Source organism: Hemicordylus capensis, chromosome 7 (assembly GCF_027244095.1).
Source record: "Hemicordylus capensis ecotype Gifberg chromosome 7, rHemCap1.1.pri, whole genome shotgun sequence".
NCBI lineage: Eukaryota > Metazoa > Chordata > Lepidosauria > Squamata > Cordylidae > Hemicordylus > Hemicordylus capensis.
The window spans coordinates 24,983,976-25,003,664 of record NC_069663.1 but is presented as its reverse complement, the minus strand read 5'-3'; the positions used below and the strand labels follow the sequence as shown (position 1 = coordinate 25,003,664).

At 46.6% G+C, this 19,689-nt stretch overlaps 1 protein-coding gene across 1 annotated transcript; it reads left to right on the top strand.

Annotated features, from left to right (window-relative positions):
• Nucleotides 1-1,162: 1,162 nt before the first annotated feature.
• Nucleotides 1,163-19,072, top strand: LOC128332887 (galectin-9-like). Its single transcript, XM_053267662.1, has 11 exons — nucleotides 1,163-1,277; nucleotides 2,429-2,517; nucleotides 4,764-5,060; nucleotides 6,719-6,832; nucleotides 8,548-8,577; nucleotides 11,730-11,819; nucleotides 12,292-12,377; nucleotides 15,877-16,075; nucleotides 16,744-16,863; nucleotides 17,309-17,352; nucleotides 18,907-19,072. Coding segments are annotated over exons 1-11 (1,170 nt in total). The 5' UTR covers nucleotides 1,163-1,177; the 3' UTR covers nucleotides 18,908-19,072.
• Nucleotides 19,073-19,689: the final 617 nt, after the last annotated feature.

The window sequence follows — 19,689 nt, the reverse complement described above, 5'->3', positions numbered from 1 at the left end:
AAATGGCCTCGCAGGTGAGTGTGGGGAGGAATTCGGAGGAGTGCCCTTTTTTGGCGTGTGCGTGAGTGTGTGTGTCTGTGGGTTTGTTGTTTGTTTATGATGTCCGTACAGCACTTTGCACAGAGCTGGCATTTAGAAATCAAGGCATGCCTCTCGAAACTGTGAAGTGGGTTTTCGGATGGTCGACAGCAGTCAAGAAAGCTACAAACCCTTTCCTACCTCCTTGCAGTTTTTATGGGCATCCTGAGCAAGCCTGCAGGTGAATGGGTGATCAGCTACTAGGCTCAGAAATGTATGCAAAAATGATGCAGAAAAATCAGGGGAAAAGCAGGCAAAGCTTTTCTTGGCATAGGGGGGAGCGGCAGGATTTATCTCGCTCACTGCCAATCAAGGGCAGGAAAAGAATAGGCAGCAGGAGCCCTCCTACATCCCCATTACTCTTTTTTCTTTTATTAACCAAACATGAAAGAGTTTTCCATTTGAGGCCCAAAGAGCATGTTTTTCCGACAGAATCCTATCTTTTAACAAATACATTTCTATTAGAATGTGTACAGAGATTTCTGTTCATGATGGCAGGGATGATTTCTGGTTGAGTTCAGGGTAGGGGAGCAAGCAAATGATGACTTTTTGCTTTTTGTAGTGACCAGCCACCCCTCCCCTAAAGAGTTAACTGGAAGTGAACTCTGTCCTGACTGACAGGCTGGTGAACTCCAGGGCTCAGCCAATCAGCACACCAGGTGGGTGGGACCTAGAAAGCCATTGGGAGGAAGAAGGAGTTCTTTGTTAGAAGAAGCTAGGCTGGAAGTGGGGCATAACAGCACATGTGGCCAGGGAGGATGGCTGCAAGGAAGACAACTGCAGCTCTTGGAAGACAGAACTGCAGGGGCTTGAATTCTCATCCAGGATTTGGTGAGTTCAAGACAAAGGAAGCTAGGGCTTTGGCTTCGGGAAGTTAATCTAGGGAAAGTTTGTTTAGTCAGATTTGGCGTTAGACTTTCTGTTTCTTTGGTATGTGCTTTGTTTATCCCTGAAACTGTTCTATGATTGTTTACCTGTAATGTGCTAGCCTTTGCCCATACAGCCAGGGCATTGCAAAAAGACTCTGCAAGCTTTTAAAAGTGCTTTTGTATTTTCCTAAATACCTGCTCCTTGCAACTGGGTAACCACGATTTTTAAAATGTCCCACCCCAACCAGGCACAGATTACCGCAGAGGCAGAGGAGGCATCTGCTTATGGTGGTAAAATTCGAGGAGTGGCAGGAGCAGCTGCACAGAGGGGTGTGTGAACATTTCCCCCTTTTACTTTACTTCTTTAAAAAGCTGCCGCAGCGGCAGTATCTGTGGGGGGGGGGACTGGGTGAGGGGAAAGTTCCCCTTTGGCCTCCTAAAGATTGCTGGTGGTGGGATGGGGCATGGCAGCTGGCTGCAGGGAGGGTGGGGGCTGCCGGGAGGGCTCCGAACAGCCACCAGCGGGCTCTGCTATCTGCAGCCCATTTCGGGCTTTTGGAAAGCCATTTCCAGCTTTTAGAAAGCTGGAAACGCAGCCTGCCTGGTGGCTGTTCAGTTACTTGGCAGGACGGGGGGAGGAAGGACAGGAACTCGCAGTTGCCCACACAGCCGGCTTAGAGGTAGAAAAAATGGCACTGTGACTCTCCTCCCTTGCCCCCCAACCGCCACCACTGCCACACCCCATCCCGCTACCAGCAATCTTTAGGGGGCAAAAGGGGGGACTTTGCCCTCGCCCAGTCATGCCCCCCCTACTACCATGGCAATGGCTTTTTAAAAAAAATTAAAGTAAAAGGGGGGAACTTTCCCTTCCCCCACCGGGTTTTTTTAAGGGTGGCATAGCCTTTTTGCCTATAGATGGCAAAAAGGTTAATCCTCCCCTGGCCCCAACATCATTTGGGGTACTTTTTGAAGTATTCTTGTAACTTATTGAGTATTTTTACCTGTAACTAAAAGCTGAGAAAGCTCAGACGGAAGCAGTCTGTAGCATTTGAATAAAACAGTTTTTCTTTTTGTTCTTTCTTTTGCAAGCCTCTTGGAGTGGGTTTTTAACTCTGGAAGGGGAAAAAGGGATTTCTCTGGTGCAAACACATCTCAGACATTCATCAACTACCAGTTTTCTCACCACATATAGGCTTGCACATTGAGGATTTTTGTGTACTTTTCCAATAGCAAAAGAAAGAGAATTTTCCCTGGTATTCCACCCCAAGCCGGGGGGGATGGGGGGATGGGGGTGGGGCTTCAAGCTCTGTCGATAAGTGGGTGGTGGTGGCAGCCTTTAGAACCTACCAAAAATTACAGGAAAGTTTTAATTGCAGCCTGAGCCAGAAAGCTCTGCAGGGATGATTCAGCATTTTCCTTCCCCTTGTGTGAGCTTGCTCTGAAACAAAGGCTTTAATCCACTACACTTCTGCACTCCACAGAGCACACCTGTTACCCACAGCTTTCCAAAGTGTCTGAAAGAGGGGGAAACGATTATAATCAAGGGGCGGCTCCAGGCTCAAGCAAAAAGGTTTGTTGCATCTCCTTTTCCCTTTTGATTTCCCTGGTCCTTCAGTACTATCCTGTCCCATCCAATCATCTCTTCAGATCATACTCAACAGGGTTGCCAACCCATCACTATTCACTGGAGTCCACAGGAGCTGTCTAGGGATGTGCACAAATTGTGATTCGCAGTGCATTTCGAAATACATCCCTTGTACCTTTAAAAAAGAGGAGAGTAGGTGCATACCTGCTCCTCCACTGCTCACCGCCACTTCTTGAATCGGCAGCATTCCTCCTGGCTGTCTTTGTGCGCCAGCAGTGCTCTCCTCCAGCTGCTTTCGCGTGACGCCGGCACGCAGAAGGCCTGGTGGAGAGGCAGCTGGTGGAGAGCACCGCAGGCGTGCAAAGATAGCCGGGAGGAACACCACTGATTCTGGAGGAGCAGTGGAGGAGCAGTGGTGAGCCCCTGCTCTCCTCTATTTTAAAGCTGCAAGGGATGTGTTGTTTCCCCCTTTTTTCTTTTTCCTCTCTTTCTTTCTTTTTAACCTGTTTTACCCTTTACAATTGTTATAACCAATTTTTATGTAATAGATTCCACATGTGTATATACATATATACATTTGTACTGATGTTTACCTTTAAAGTTCCTTCTATTTGATCTGGATTGTATGCTATATTTGATCAAAGAGCACAATAAAATTGAACCGAACAAGGGATGTGTTTCGAATCACGCTTCGTACACCTCCCTAAAGCTGACACCAGTTTCCAGGTGACTCTTCAAAGGGGTCCTGGACATTTTCATCGCTTGATTTTGTGAAAAACATTGGAAAAAGAGATCTCCAGGAATAGTTTCAGTCAAATTCGGCAGCCCTTAGATCCAGCCCTCCTCCTTCTATGAGTAATAGCTTTCTTGCTCCTCTTCTGTTCACTGACTTCTCCCATTTCTCCTCAGTTTTTGCTCAGGGAGTTGCTCACATCTTAGAGTAAGGGGCAAATTAGCTCTTACTGTCATGGCCGACCAAGCAAGCAAACAAAATCCTCAACAGCCCTGGAATGAGCAGAGTTTTGCTTTTGGGGCCAATAGCCCAAAGAGCAAGAGATGATGAGACCACTTTTCTTCTCCAGCCAACATTTTCCCCTCCTGCTGTTCTCTTCAAGTATGCAAACTGCTTTGTCCCAAAATTTGCTGGCTGCCATTCCAGCACTGTGCTTGCACAACAGCAAAGTAATGCCAGTGAAAAAGACTGTGCAGTTGTGCTAAACTGGGGGATTTGGGGAACTGTGCCCTTGTGCAAAAGTTCCCTGAAAAACATGAGGCAGGCCGCAGGTTGTGGTGCATGTACAGATGTGTTTCTGCTAGTGCGACATGAGAAACTCTGGACTTTGTACCTGGCACAGTTGGGCTGTCCGCCACACCCTGGCTCCAGTCCATCAGGGCAGAGGCTGTGTGTGCATGTGGGTGTTTTGTTGTTTTTCAGAGGCTCCTGGCCTAAAGCCCAGGAACCTAGCAGACTATTCCCCTTTCTTGAAAGGCAGAACCAAATGCTTGTCATGTAGAAGGTCCCAGGTTCAAATCCTGGCAGCATCTCTAGGTAGGGCTGGGAAAGACTCCTGCCTGTAACCTTGGAGAAGCTGCTGCCAAGCAGTGTTTCCCACTAACAGGGATTCCCAGATGTTGTTGACTACAACTCCCATAATCCCCAAGCAAAAGCCATTGCAGCTGGGAATTCTGGGAGTGGTAGTCAACAATATCTGGGAATCCCTTTGAGAGGGAACACAGCTGCCAAGCATTGTAGACCAGGGATTCCAATCAGTGGTACTTGCAGAAGAGGGCAACCAAGATGATCAGGGGCCTAGAGCACCTTCCTTATGAGGTAAAGCTACAACACCTGGGGCTATGTAGTTTAGAAAAAAGGGTTAACAATAGTATAAAACAAGTTAAAAACATATACAAAAACTTAAAACAATTTAACAATTTAAAAATAAACCAGAGATTAAAACCTAGTAAATTTAGAAAGCTGAGAAAGCTTGGGCGAAAAGATGTGTCTTCAGGTGTTTTTTGGAAATTGCCAGAGATGGGGAGGATCGTATCTCAGCAGGGAGCAAATTCTACAATCTCAGGGCAGCGACCGAAAATGGCCACGATTTCCGTTTCCCCTTTCCCCTCCCCTCAAGCCACCGGTCTTCCTAGGCCGAGTCTCACCTGTGCCACTGAGGTTTCGCTCTCTCCAAACTACGCCTCTATCCCACTCTCTCTCCATCTTGTTTCTTCAGCCTTTTCCACTCTACCTTTATGGCCAACAGCGACCCTCTTCCCCCCTGCCACCAGCTCTGCTCAGGGAGCTTCCGCCCAAAGTTGCCTCACATTTCAGATTCTCAATTAATCTGCTGTGTCAGAACGGTGACGACATCGCTTTCCACTTCAACCCACGGTTTGACGAAGGCCAGGTGGTCGTGTGCAACACGAGGCAAGGAAAATGCTGGGGTAGTGAGAAACGATTCCCGAAAATACCCATCCAGGAGGATGCAGATTTTGACTTGAAGATCCATGGCAATAACCAGTGCTATGAGGTGAGGAGTGGTTCTGGGCCTCTTGTCCTGAGCGGCTTTTGCTGTTGGGCACAAGACAGCTCTAAGAATGGGGAGTCAGAAGGGAATGGATGAAGGTATCTCTCCCTCTCAGCATTAGAAATATCTCTTGGCTGGCAGGAATGGTTGCTGTGCCTTCATGGTCATGTTTAGTGGAAGTCTGATACTGAGAATGAAATCTGTAGTTGTAGAAAGGGCTAAGGGCACAGGTGGGAGTATGTGACGGAGGTGAAATCTGTTTAAGGGAGGGAACTTCCAATGAGAGTGTAGGAAAGTTGCATCAAGCAGTGAGGGTGGTGGTGGGGGGAATAGGAAGCTGCCATATACTGAGTCAGACCATTGGTCTATGTAGCTCAGTATTGTCTTCACAGACTGGCAGCAGCTTCTCCAAGTTTGCAGGCAGGAATCTCTCTCAGCCCTATCTTGGAGATACTGCCAGGGAGGGAACTTGGAACCTTCTGCTCTTCCCAGAGCGGCAGCTCCATCCCCTCAGGGGAACATCTTCCAGTGCTCACACTTCGAGTCTCCCATTCATATGCAACCTGGGCAGACCCTGCTTAGCTAAGGGGACCAGTCATGCTTGCTACCACCAGGCCAGCTCTCCTCTCCTTGAAGGTTAAGTAGCTTTCTCCCAGCCTGTTTGTGACCCTGGAAGTCAGCTGGGCTGGATACAATTTCTGAGAGCGAGAAAGTGCAGAGAGGTAAGGTGCCATCACATGCTTCTTTCTGGGTAAGGAGTGGGTTGTTAGGCATGCAAACCTATGAGCCAGCCCTCCATTACGTCTCCACCTATGTGGGAAACTACTCCTCGGATCCGATCCAGACAAGTGGCGCTGTGGCCCATCGACCTGCACGCAAGTTATGCCCACTAGCCAGGAGCATAACTAGGCACTCAAAAGATCTGGGGTTCAAGCCCCCCTTTTGAGAATTAAACTCAATCACGCCCCCCCAATTATGTCTGACTTCTCCCCAAAGGGATACTGGGGGAGACAAGCGCTCTACTGGGGGCTAAAGCATCGATTTTGTCCCCAGCACAGCATCTTTTAGGGAGGGGACAGAGACGAGAAGCAATTGTTGCTATTAAGCAGTAGGAGCAGAGGTGACCCACCTGTTGGAGAGATTTGGGGCTCTGCGCCATTCACTGGGGGCCTGAGCCTCGTTGGACCATCCTCTAATGACTCCTTTGCCACCCCCGGATGTCTGGAGGGTGGGGCATGGGGAGGCAGTCCCCCACCGGATTGAGGCAGTCCCATTGAATTCAATGGGGCGTATTCCCAATAATAAGTAGAGGAGTAAAGGATTGCAGGCTTTTGTTGTCCCCCCACCACCCCGAAAAATTCCTGCAGATGTTCAAACGGCCACCAGTGCTTTCAAGTGGGGCTATCTGAGCAACAAAAAGGGGGTGGTGTTTCCCAGGGTTAGTGCAAATTACCCATGCCAACCAGACTGCGAAGACACCCCATAATATCCCCCACAACAATCACTGTTCATGACAGAATAAACCACCTCCTGCAATTGGCCCTAGCTACGAATGCACGTCCGGACAGATCCTATGACAACTGCCATCTAGTGACTGAAACGGGGACCTCCAGAGCACCCTTGAACAGAATTCCACCCTTCTTGTTCCATTCTTTCTCTAGGTATTTGTCCACAATCATTTATTTCTACGATACGAGAGCAACTTTCCTTTCTCTACCATCCGGGCTTTGGAGGTCAAAGGGGACGTCTCCGTGATTGATATCAGAACTGCTCAGGTTAGTGTAAAAATTGCCAGCATGGTTTATCTTGCTTAAAATGAAAGAGGCAGCCCTTTGTAAATTAATGGAGACTCCTTAGAAATCCAGAGATTGAAACGGAAGGCAGGCGGCCATAGCTCTGTAGCAGGGAACCTGCCTTGCCTACAGGAGGCCCTGGTTCGTTCTCTGGTGGTAAAGTTGTGCCATCGAGTCGGTGTCGACTCCTGGCGGCCACAGAGCCCTGTGGTTGTCTTTGGTAGGAGGGGTTTACCGTTGCCTCCTCCCACGCAGTATGAGATGATGCCTTTCAGCATCTTCCTAGATCGCTGCTGCCCAATATAGGTGTTTCCCGTAGCCTGGGAAACATACCAGTGGGGATTTGAACCGGCAACCTCACGCTTGCTAGGCAAGTTACTTCCCCACTGCGCCATTAGGTGGCTGTATTTCTAGTTTTAAAAGATCCCCACCTGAATCATTAGACAACTATTGCCAGCTAGAGTCGGCAGTCCTGAGTTTGAGAGCCCAGTAGTGTGACTAAGGCTGTTAGTCTTATTTAAGGCATATTTGTATTATTTTATTTTAATTTATATACCGCCTGACTCCAAAGGTTCTAGGGAGTTTACAAAAATAAACACAATAAAAACCCAACCCAACTCAGAGATTACTGAAAGCCTGGCTTAAAAAAAAGTGTCTTAAGGGCTCTTTTGAAGGATGGTAAAGATGTTAAACCGCGAATGTCTATCAGGAGCACATTTCACAGCCTATCATGTATCATTTTATCACAGCTGATCATGTGAAATATTTCTCCGAAGTGAAAATCCTCCCTGAATTTCACAAAGATAAATTTTGGAGAGTTTTCTCAGATGGTTTCTACACATCCCTTATAGGTATTATGCAACAAGTTCCTAAAACAGGAGAGAAAAAACATAAAAATTCTGAACAAGTGGCAACCTTACCTGAGGAGAAAGCAGGGCAGAAGCATGCTCTCAGAATCTGGCCAGCTGTAAACACTCTCTCTCTTCTTCCCTTGCTTTCCCCACTGTAATTTCAAAGTAATTATGTTTCCTGCTCTTCGTGTTTTTAAATGGACTCTGAAAACTCTTGTCTTCTGTAAGGCATTTTATGACTGATTTTAGAAATGCTAGTTTTAAAATTAGAAATTAGATTCATGATGATGATCAATATTTATATGCTCTCTTTTTCAACAGCAACAAAGTTCTAAAAGCAGTTTTAGAACTCACCCCCCCTGAAGGTGGGTAGGACATTTGTTATCTGTTCTAAACAGATAAATATATAGAGTAGCATTTACCTGCTTGGAGGGGCCAGAGTGTGTGCCCCATGTTTGATTACTGGCATCCCCAGTTAAAGCACCTCAGTTACCAGCACTGAGCGAGATCCTCAGAGAGTTGCTGCCAGTCAGACTATACAGAACTGGGCAAAACAGACCAAAATCTGACTCAGTAGAAAGCAGTTTCACACGCTCATCTCTCTTTTTCACTTCCATGGGGATAAAAAGGGGGCGATCCTTCCTTGCTTAGACAGCAAGAGTTGCAGCCAAGACGTTTTGGTTACTAGATGGTATTTATGTACTTATATGTATCTGTCCTGGTGGCTTGAGGTGGCTGGCTTTGGGGTGAACTGTGGCTGAACTGGAAAAAGAGATGGTCCTGGAGGGGCACGTGGTCCACTTTTTATGTTCGGACTTACCTGGTGTAAATTTCTTTTTGTTCCAGTTTTCACCTATTGCTACAAGTCCGATTTCAGTAAGTACAAGCTCCCCTGTTTGTAGTACCGTATTTACACAATGACTGAGATGATGGGAGTTAAGAGTCCAACAACATCTTGGGGGCCCAAGGTTGGAACCACTGCCTCAGAGAACAAGCCTGATCTGGAAGCTTTTATAGGGGTCAGACGACTTGCTCTGTCCTGTGGTGAAGGAATTCTTTGGCTCGTCTGACTGGCTTCCCAGCAGTTCCATAGTTTTGCCAGAGTTCAGTGGTGGTGCAGAGCTGAATCACTGCTTGATATTGGTTCTGGGATCAGCAGCTGCCCAGGGCTGAGTTCCAACACATCTTCAAGTAATTTTAGGGCCATTAAAGAGAGTTTCTGGGGAAAGGAGAGATTGGCGATAATTGTTGCACCCACACATGTAGCGGAACTCTGGATTCCTAAATACTGTGGAGGCATTTTGCATGCAGCACCTCTGAGCAGTTAGTGGGGATGTTGGCTACAATCAATGTGATTGTCATCCATTAAACTGTAGGATGTTCTAAGCCTCTCCTCCTGAATCCGGGTTCTGTTCTTCCTGTGGCTATATTGGTGGATTTATTCCAGCTGATTTTATATCTGGAGATGTTGCCAACAGAGCCAAGGATCTCACCTGGGTTTTGGAATTACTGTGATGTCAGCAGCTTCATCCATAGGCTCTGGGAGTGTCTTTTCCTGTAGTATTTTCTCAGATAACTCCGCTAAGAGGAGGAGATTCCTAGAAGAACCCTGTACCAACTCAGGTGCTGGTGACTTGATTTGCCCAATTTCATTCTTTTAATCATGTGCTTCATTTCAGAGATAGTGAGTGGAGCCTGGAGAGGCCCCTCTGGGCCTTCAGAAAGCACTGGCACCTCTGCATGGAAGGAAACGGTCCATCGCCCCTGATCATTCTGCATTATCCCTTGAATGATGTTCTGAGTAAATGTGATGAAATAAAGCCCTTTGGATTCCATCCTGTTATGTCGTCTTTATGCAAGGGATAGCTGATATATTTTTCATTGGCTGGCTCTATGGCAGACTGCCCCAAAATGCACTTTCATTGCATCTCAGAGTAAAGCCCTTCGGGTTCCTGGGGTACTTCTGCTGGAGGTTTGATCTTACAGACAGCAGTAGCGGCTCCTCCTAACAAGCCAGGGGGGCACCAAATGTGGGGCAGTTGAGTCAGCTCTGGTTGCCCATCCCTCTCCCACCCCACCCTGCCCCTGAGCTCGCTGCGCTGCCCTTTGTCAGGCAACTGCGCCTCGTTTGACGCCCCCCCCCCCCCGGCTTGTTTACATATCAGGTGGGGAGGAGACTCAGTCTGCCAGTCCTGTGGGCTTATTAACAGATGATGTACAGGAGTGTGTTCAGAAATTCAAGGTGGATAGTGAGCCGATGGCTAGTGCATACATGATCCATTTTATGCACTAGCCAGCAAGTCCTTTGGCATTCCAAGTGATTATTGTTAGGACGGTCACAGAAATTGACAGCATCCAAGTTCGCACTCCAGTTCTCAGTCTCTACAGCCCTGGAGACTGCAGGGAATCCACAGCTTTCCCCCTTGCCAATTGCCTGAACTCCACTTTGAGCTGGCTGAAGAATTCGACCCCCAATGTAAGGTCTCTGGGCACAGGCCAAGCAAAGATACTGAAACACACAAAAAACACAGGCCCTGCCAGCCCAGCGGCAACCTCCCCTTCCCCTCCTTAATTACCACGAACTTCCTTGCTCTCCCACCATTTCCTTCGGCATAGAAGCAGGAAGAAAAACAGCTTTTGAAGCAGGACATTTGTAGCAGCCACTGCTCCTGAATGGGGGCAGTGGGGGAAATGCCCAGGGGCCGCCAGCTGCCCCCTTCTGCTGCCCCTCTGTGCTGGGGGCGCTCAGGCCCTTCCTTAAAATTCCTTCCTCATGTGTGGTTATGGGCCAGAATTCTCCAAGGACAGGATACTGCTACTATAACCCAGATGAATTATGTCTGGTTCATGTAGATAAACCCTCAGTCAGAACCACAACAGAAATTCAACCCCTCTCTAAACCTCCAACTATTACATGCAAAAGTATCATGCAGAAAAATAAGCAAGGCTCCTGATAATTAATTAACACAACTTTCCCAAGTTTTGTTTGTTCAGTAACATGAGAGAACCATCATTACGCCAAGCCAGCCCTCTTCCTGGGGAAATGAAAATATCCTGGGAAGCCCTCTGATTTCCTACAGCTTTTACTTTCATTTCTAGAAGACGCAAGGAGGGAAGGATTACTAGGCACGCAGCTCCGCTAGACTGAAAGATGTCTATTGTGAACCCGGTGAGTGCAGAAAAAGAGATTGTGAGTAGGAGAGAAGACCTTCACAGAGGCAAGGAGACTGTACAGCGGTGGTGTTTGCACAGAACCCCACAGAGTGCTGGGATTTTTTAAAAAAAACGTTAAGCCTCTAAAACTGCATGGTGGGTCTTCCTGTGTGCGACAGCAGCCAGGAAAGCTGTCAAGGAAAACTGTTGGAGGGAGAGCTGGCCTTGTGGAAGCAAGCATGAATTGTCACCTTTGCTAAGCAGGGTCTACCCTGATTTTAATTTGAATGGGAGACTATTCATTTCTAAAAATGGCTCAGGGCAGATTACACAGAGAAATAATAAAAAAATAAGATGGATCCCTGTCCCCAAAGGGCTCACAATCTAAAAAGAAACGTAAGATAGACACCAGCAACAGTCACTGGAGGGATGCTGTGCTGGAGGTGGAGAGGGCCAGTTACTCTCCCCCTGCTAAAAAAAGAGAATCTGTACACTGTATTAGTTTATTTCGGCCCAAGGCCAGCATAAAAAAAAGAGAGAGAGAATCACCACGTTACAAAGGTGTCTCTTTGCCAAGTTCGCAGGGCAAAGCTCTTGTGAGCACTGTAAGATATGGGGCCGCTCTGGGAAGAACATTTGCATGCTTGCATGCAGAAGGTTCTGAGTTCCCTCCCTGGTTTTCTCTAGATAGGACTGAGAGAGAAATGCACCAACCTATGTGAAGCTACCATCCCTTTCCAGCAACACTTGTACAGGCATTCTGGGAGCAAGCTTGCAGGTAGAATGGTGATCAGAGACTACGGTCAGAAATGTATGCAAAAAATGATACAGGTGAAACAGGTGAAGTTTCTCTTTGTATAGGGGAAGAGTGATGGGAAAAGCTTTATCTGCTGAGTTTCTCTGTCGGTCATCTGTTGCTGTTCAAGGCACATATAAGAAAAAGCCACATCCCTACTTGCTGCCTTGTAAGCTAAGAGCAAAATAGCCATTCTGCTTCTCTACTCACCCCCCCACCTTCTTTTCTCTTCCAGATGTGAGTTGGATTACTGCCTGAGATGTTGTTTTCCCAATCCTGGGATCTTGAAACCAAACATGTGTGCATATTTGAAAAGTTAAATCAGCTTCCCTAATCATACATAAGAGAAGGGGCTGGGGCCCCAGGCTGTAGCTCAGTGGTAGAGTATCTGCTGTATGACGTGCAGAAGCTTCCAATTTCCCTGGCATCTCCAGGCTAGCAAAGACTCTTGCCTGGAACCCTGGGCAGCCACTGCCAGTCAGTGTTTTCAGTACTAAGCTAAATGGGCACAGGGTCGGACTCAGTAGGAAGCAGCGCCTTATGTTCCTATGATTTGTGCTTATGTTTGCTGGGATGATTTTATGGGTGAGTTCATAGTATAGGACCAAGCAAGTAATGACGTTTACTTTTGCACCCCACAGAGCGTTCCCTTTTCTAGATCCATTTTTGGTGGCCCAGCTGTGGAGATGATTTTGATCAAAGGCCGGGTGCCTGCTGACGCAAAAAGGTTTGTCTTGCCTCCTTTTCTTTTTCCATTTTCTTGATCCGACCTTCAGTAACTCTCCTGCCCCATCCAATCCTCTTACTTGAGATATCGCCTTCTTCTGGAATTAAAAATATTTCCCACTCCTCTCTCTTTGCTGATTTCTCCCCCCAATTCTTACTTAATAAACCTTAATGCTATGGTTACCAGCCAACCTTGAAGAAACTGACCTCTCAGCGTGTGCTTTTGGGCCAGCTGCCAAAGGCCCCACAAAAACAAGGCTTGAGGCTATTATCCCACCCCGCCAGCTGTCCACTTTTCTCAAGCTGCCCACTTTAAGTGAACAAATTGCTTTTGTCAAAAAAAAACTCCCTCTCCCTTAACCCAGAGGGCTCTCTCCCATGCCCTGCCAAGATACTAAAAATGTGTATTGCTGGAGCTGGCGAGCCAACACATTGGGCTATAGCCATGGGTAACAAAGCCCCAGTGGCAATTTCTCCATTGCAAAACATCCTGAGGAGAGAAGCCGCAATGGAGAAGGGACGGGTGGGCAAGAAGGAAAGATAAACAGGGCCCTGGAAGACTGGCACGGTTTAAAAGTGGTTTAGAAGAGGGGCAAAGTTCAGGGGAAAACAGCCTGCCAGGGGGAAATACTCTAGTCCAGATTACATCTCTTGGACTGCAGGGCATTTTGCAGTTCAGCCATCATGTTAGTATGTAGTACACCACTCTGGGCTCCTTGGATGAAGAGCAGGATATAAAATGCAAAATAATAATAATAATAATAATAATTATTATTATTATTAGGGACGGAGGGACGCACAGGGACGGAGTACCGGTACGTCTCCGTTTCTCTGGCTCTTGGGATGGCCATGGCCATGGGGGCTGTCATGGAGAACACCCTCTGCACTTCTGAATTGGCAACTACATCTCTGGTGTCAAGAGTTGCCAGCTTTGCAGGATGCTGGGGCAGGCCAAGATCCCAGAGCACTACAGAATGGTTCTTGATCAGATATTCAGCCATGGCTTAGCATGATACGAGGAAGAGCTGCAGCAAATCTTGGGGGTGTTTGAGCTCTCCCCTGCCCTCTTCTCTTCCTGAGAGGAAGAGAGAGTGCAAGCTTCTCCTTTCCCCTTTTGACTCAACCTGTCTTTCACATCACATCTTAACTCACGTCCTAATTTCAGTTCTCTAACAAACCATGGTCCGATCCTGATTTATTCTGGCTGGCCAGAGTTAGAAAAAAATAAGCACAGTTCTCTGAGTTCGTACATACAGTGGTCCCTCGACTTACAAACTACTCGACATAAGTATTTTTCGAGTTACAAACGGCAGTTTTAGATCCGGTTTTAGATGCGGTTTTTTCGACTTACACATTTTTAGATGGGGTTTCCTCGACTTACAAATTTTACATGCGGTTTCCTTGACTTGCCTGCTTGTTTACTGCCTGTTTATTCTTGAAAAGAAATGTTCCTGTGCAGTTTGCAAGCCTTACTGGGGGTCTGGGTCTTTTTTCTAGGCTCCGGAACGCATTAATCCATTCCCAATGCATTCCTATGGGAAACCACTTTTCGACTTACGAATTTTTCGACTTACAAATGTGCATTCGGAACGGATTAATTTCGTAAGTAGAGGGACCACTGTAATGTGAAATGGTGGTTTAGTCAAATAGGAAAGTGGACATTTTTCTTCTCTTGCACGAGGAGCAGAGGAATGTGCCCACCTGAGGCTCCCCGTGCAGCTGATCTGCAACAACCCAAGCCATGATTTAGATTATGGTCTGAATTGGGACATTGTAATACGTGAGGCAGCTTGTGGTATACTTGCCAGTGTGGTATTATGGTGTCGACAACCACCATAGAATATTCTGGAGGCAGTCTGCAGTAATTTACCTCACGCTTGTGAAAACGGTGCCTCAAACATAACTCAGCTCCGGCTTTAAGTTGATTTGTAAAGTTTGGGGAGGTGGTTTGTTTTCATTTTACATTTCAAAAGGCTTTCCCCCTCCTCTGTTTTACTGTTTTGAACATACTGCTGCGAGACTTATTTTCCTGCTTGGTTTAACTCTGGTTTTTGTTAGTTTTTCTTCATGTTTATATAGCAGGATCCAAAGAAGCAGGCAACATGTTCCTTGGCCCACAGGGGGTTTTGTTGGATGAACAGAGGAGAGGACCCTCCCCAATTCCTCTGCCACTTGGCAACACATTTTTGAAATTGGAGGGACTTTCAGAAATGGGTTATATAATATGGGTGGGGAAAGGGCAGCAGAGAATGATGGGATATCAAAAATCATTATGTCACTATGTGAATGTCCAAGCTGTGAGGGTCCCACCCTGTCTTGGGTTCCTGACCCCATCCTTGTTCCAGTTCCTGACTCCAACCTCCTTCTCTGGCTCCAACCCCAGCCTTCCTCTCCAGTAAACCTGATCCTTGCCTTGCCTGCCCATTTGTTCTCCCAGGCTTTATAACTAGAACTGTGGTTTTAAATTGTTGTAATTTTTGTCTTAATTTGTTTTATGTTGCTGTCCAGACATGCAGGTTTGGGGACTTAAGTTTCTTAATAATAAATAATATTATGATAAATAAATAATAATATTTACTTATTTATATATAATAAATAAACAAGTCACTGTGGTTCTCACTGTGGTTGTGTATTCACACGCCCAGCCCCCACTCCTTTGTGAATGAAAAAATGGAAAGCTTCCGCTAACTTTTTGAACAAACCACAGCTTCCTATTTTGTCTGAACTTAGGAACTTGTGCTCAGTTAAAAAAAAACAAACAAAACCCAGCCTGAAGAAGTCTCTTCTCTGGATGCACTTCTGTGGCGCCGTGTATGGCTTGGTATCTCCTCTACCTTTAGAAACTCCCACCTTGAAGATAAAAAGCAGTAACGGGAGCCGCAAGGATGGGGATTTATAATGTGTCCATAATATCAGGTGGAGAGGAATAAACCTTCTCTGGGTGCTTTCCAAGACTAACTGCTCATCATCAGCAAAACGCCTCCATTCGGGCAAGCCACATTCAAAACCAAAACAGCAGGGGGAGCAGTCTCACAGCAACTAACAACCCGACAAAACAGCAACTTTTCCACGCCAGATGTACGATGTCCTAGCTCCATTTTGCAGAGATTAAATTCGAAACAAGGCACTGGAAATGTGAACGGCACCCTGCTGTCCGCATAGGGACTGCAGTGTCAGGATGCAGGAAGTGTGGAAGCAGACTTCTGAGATATGTCCTGACCCCCATGTAGTGTCTTCCCCTAGATAAGCTTGTTAGGCATACTCACAGCCAGTCCCTTTGTTGGCCTGACCTTGGGCCTGAAGGAGCAGGAGACAACCAAACTCAACCTAATCTTAGAGACCGGACATATATACTACACCCCACTTTCCCGCCATCTTGTCTCTCCACCAGTTTTTCCCCCTCAGTTGGAGATACAGCTACTATGGTCGTCTGCTCTCCATTTCCCTTGCCTCTATCCTCCCATAGGGATTCTGCCTCAAACCTTCACCTCCCATTTCAGATTCTCGATTAACCTAGGGTGCCACAACAGCAACATTGCCTTGCACATCAACCCACGGTTTGATCAAGGGCCACCGGTGGTTGTATGCAACACGATGGAAAATGATGTCTGGGGTGCCGAGGAACGGATCTCAAACACACCCATCCAGCCGAATACTGATTTCACGTTGGCCATCGAGATCAGGAACAACTGCTATGAGGTGAGAGGGTAGCTCTTCTTTATTACATAGCCACCTCAGGCAGGCTTTGGCAGTAATGATGCCAAGATGGCTTCACCTTTGCTCTTGTGGCACGGGGGGTGGCGGGGGTGTCTCGCTCACTTTCAGCATGTCTCTTGGCTGACAAGAATGGCAGGGGTTCTTGTATGTGCCAGGACCGAGGCCTGTTTGTGTTTGAGGTGAGGGGTGTTGAGACCCATATGGGCAGCCTGGATGGGAAGATAGGGGTGACTTCTGCTTAGGTCAGGAGGGCAGGAAAGTCAACATGTAGGGGTATGTTGTGGTGTGGGGAGTCTTCTGAGGATGAAAATCACCCTTGTGTTCAGGAGTGAGACTTTTGCACAGATGGGAATGGCCTTCTGGGCTCCTGGGGCCTAGAAGGAGGAGGTAGAATTCTTGAGCTTGCCACCGGCCCTTAAACTTTTGATTTCCTCAAACTTTCCTCAAACTTAAAGCTACCTAACCAGGCCGCATGTTGCCAGCAGATGCTGTGCAGTCTTACACAATATCTTTGTGCATTGTGTGGCTTTCTCATTTTATTTATCGCAATTTGTGCTGACGTTGGACTATACCTCCATCTGGAAGAACCTGATTTTGCCTCTTGTTTTTCCATGAGCTACTCTCACCTTCTTGTTCCATTCTTTCTCTAGGTATCTGTCAATGACAATCGTATTGTGGAATACTATCACCGCCTCCCTGTCCATACTGTCCGAACTTTGGATATTCGAGGGGATGTCGCCTTGGCCTCCATCAGCTTCCGTGAACTACCTGTGAGTTGCTTTTTGGTGGTGGTGGTTGTTTTTTAACTACTTTCAGCCCCAGTTTCAGGAAGTGGCTTATTCCATCATGAACATAGATTGTTAGGGGGGATTTTGCAAGGTTACATATCCTATATGGATTTGCACAATTCCCATGACACACCCAATTCTTTTTATTTTATTTTATTGTTTGTTTATTTATTTAACACATTTGTATATCACCCAAAACGCAAGTTTCTTGTCTTTTTAGATCTTGTTTAATCCATGTTGAGAATGCTAGTGAAACAATGAGGCTACAACAGCATGGTTTCTGTGGCATATAATGAGGGAAACAGCAAATAAAAAATCAAATGTGAGCCCTTTTAACTTGAAAGGGAAGTGCTGTTGGACTGAGAAGGCGGCAGTGCTGGTTTTGGGCTTGTTCCTCTCTCCAGGAGTGCTTGTCTCTGTGTTTCAGGGAGAAACGCAGACCTATCCTTCTCAATTCAGTGTCATTTCATGGTAAGTACAAACCTTCTGGTTTTGTTTGTATCCTTTCATTTGCAAAACTAATCAGGGGTTGGGCTGGTGGCGATTACTACTGACTATTTCTAGTGTGCTTTTAATATATCAAGCGCTATGCTCCATTCACCTTCGCAACACCACTGTAAGGTAGGTTACTAGCTTTCCCATTGTTCACAGCATCCATCCTGTCCACTCTTAGACTCAGCACAAACTCCCCCTTTCTGTTATGCTCTGACCTACCACCTTCGCTCTTCCAGCAGCATCAGCATTTTCAGCTCTTGGACGCTTTCCTGCTCCCTTAGACAATTCTGCTCTTTCCTACACCACGACCTGCCTTTTCCATGAAAGCATTGCCTGCAACCCCCTCGTCACTCTACTGCAGGGATTCCCAGCCTTGAGTCACTAGATGTTGTTGAAGCTCAGCTCACATCATTCCTAGCCACAATGGCCTTGGCATCAGGGATGATGGGAGTTGTAGTTGAACAACTGGGAATCCAGAGTTGGGAGAGAGGAATTGACATTTGAGACTTTACTCCACAGGATTATGTGATGAGTGCAAAGCTTTAACACACCACACCACACCACACCACACCACACCACACCCCTGACAGAGCCAGGCTATCAGGGAGCCACTTGGGAAAAAATCACACAATAGGGGCGATAAAGGACACCTGGGCGCTTTCCAGATTAGACCCTACAATGGGGTCATGACAAATCCCTGAAGTGTGCTTCCACACTCCCTGTGTTGTGACACCGCAGTCCCTACGCGGACAGCAGGGTGCCGTTCATATTTCCGAAGCCTTGTTTCTAATTTAATTGCTGCGATATAGTGCTATAACATTGTATATCTGGCGCTAAAAAGTTGCTGGTTTTTTGGGTTGTCCGTTTTCGTGAGACTGTTCCCCCTCCTGGACACTTTACTATTAATATTTTGAATGCGATTTGCCTGCACGGAAGCATTTGCCGCTGTTGAGTTGCTAATCTGGAAAGCGCCCTGGTTCTCTTCTTCAAGGGGAAAGTGGCAAACTATGCCCATTCGCCAGCACTTTATATAGAGGTTATAAATTTGGCCAAAAAAATTGTCAGGAAACTTCAACACCCAGTGTTGAAAGCCTTCTGTACGATGAGCGAGAGCACCATCAGTGAAGGCCTTCTTTCCACACCTGCCAACACATTTAGAACCAATCACTGATTATCTGTGCATGCCTTTTGGACACAAAGCCTACCTGTGAAGCCTACAAAGTGAGGATGGGATACACCTGCCACACCACTTGGCCAAAGTAGCGCTGAGAATTTTAGCATCTACATAAATAAGTGAAAACTGGTCTCTAATTAACTGAAGATTTCAACTTGGATATGGAATTCCTGTGATGTCAGCCCCATATATGGACTCTGGCTGTAGTCTTTTGCTGAAGTATTTCCTCAGATCACTTAGCTAGAAGGTGGGGGAGAAAAAACTTATGGTTCAGAGCCCTATAAAACCATGGCGATATTCATCTGGTCTTCATGCCTTGCCCAGTTTCATCCTTTTAATCATGTTCTCCATTTCAGAACCAGTGAGACACCAGAGAGACAGCTTCTGGCTGTCAGAAATCACTTATATCACTACACTACCAAGGAAACTGTCTACCATCCCTCATCACTTTGCATCTGCTCCTCCCTTGAATGGCATTTTGAGCAGAAGTGGTAAAAATAAAGCATTCATATACTTAACAGACTCTTGGACTCCACCCTGCGTGACTTCTTTATGCTAGGGAGAGTGGACCTATTTTTGATTTGTTGAATCCTACATGCTACATCTGAATGGGCAGACTGCCCATTCTCTCTCGCCCAACTACAGTTCCCAGCCTTTTTGAGGGGAAAAACATGACAATTAAACTAATATAAAACTGATATAATTGTGTAGTGTAGCTCTGCCCTTTGCCTCTTGCAGGGTGCAAATTAGCATGGATTTTGCTCAGTGTAAGTTTCTCCTATTTTCTGCCACCAGATGGCGACTGCCAATGAGCAAATGAAGCATTAAGCATCTGTGACCCACACGAGTGGTATTTTATTGCACCCATTGAATTCCTCCAGACCAGGCAGGCAGAAATACCTGGGGATGTGACCCTCTCCTGTGTGTGGTATGGCTACACTCTAGTCTTCTCAAATACATTTAGAGGTATTTGAGTGTCACCCAGGGGCCATTGCTTGCTGCTTTGGTCTCTCAACATTCCCATCAAAATATCTTGTGGAAAGAAAAGAGCAACGGCACATTGGGAGTCGCTTTCCCCTTGGATCAGTCCTGCTCCAAAGCATTTGTTGTGCACATCTGATCTGCAAACCTAAAGCAGA

Excerpts from the sequence above, each read along its gene's own strand:
- LOC128332887 (XM_053267662.1), top strand. The coding sequence starts at position 1,178 with ATGTCCCACCCCAACCAGGCACAGATTACCGCAGAGGCAGAGGAGGCA. Across the intron at positions 2,518-4,763 it reads CTCCAGGCTCAAGCAAAAAG|CCTTTTCCACTCTACCTTTA; the intron begins GTTTGTTGCATC and ends TTGTTTCTTCAG. Across the intron at positions 6,833-8,547 it reads TTGATATCAGAACTGCTCAG|TTTTCACCTATTGCTACAAG; the intron begins GTTAGTGTAAAA and ends TTTTTGTTCCAG.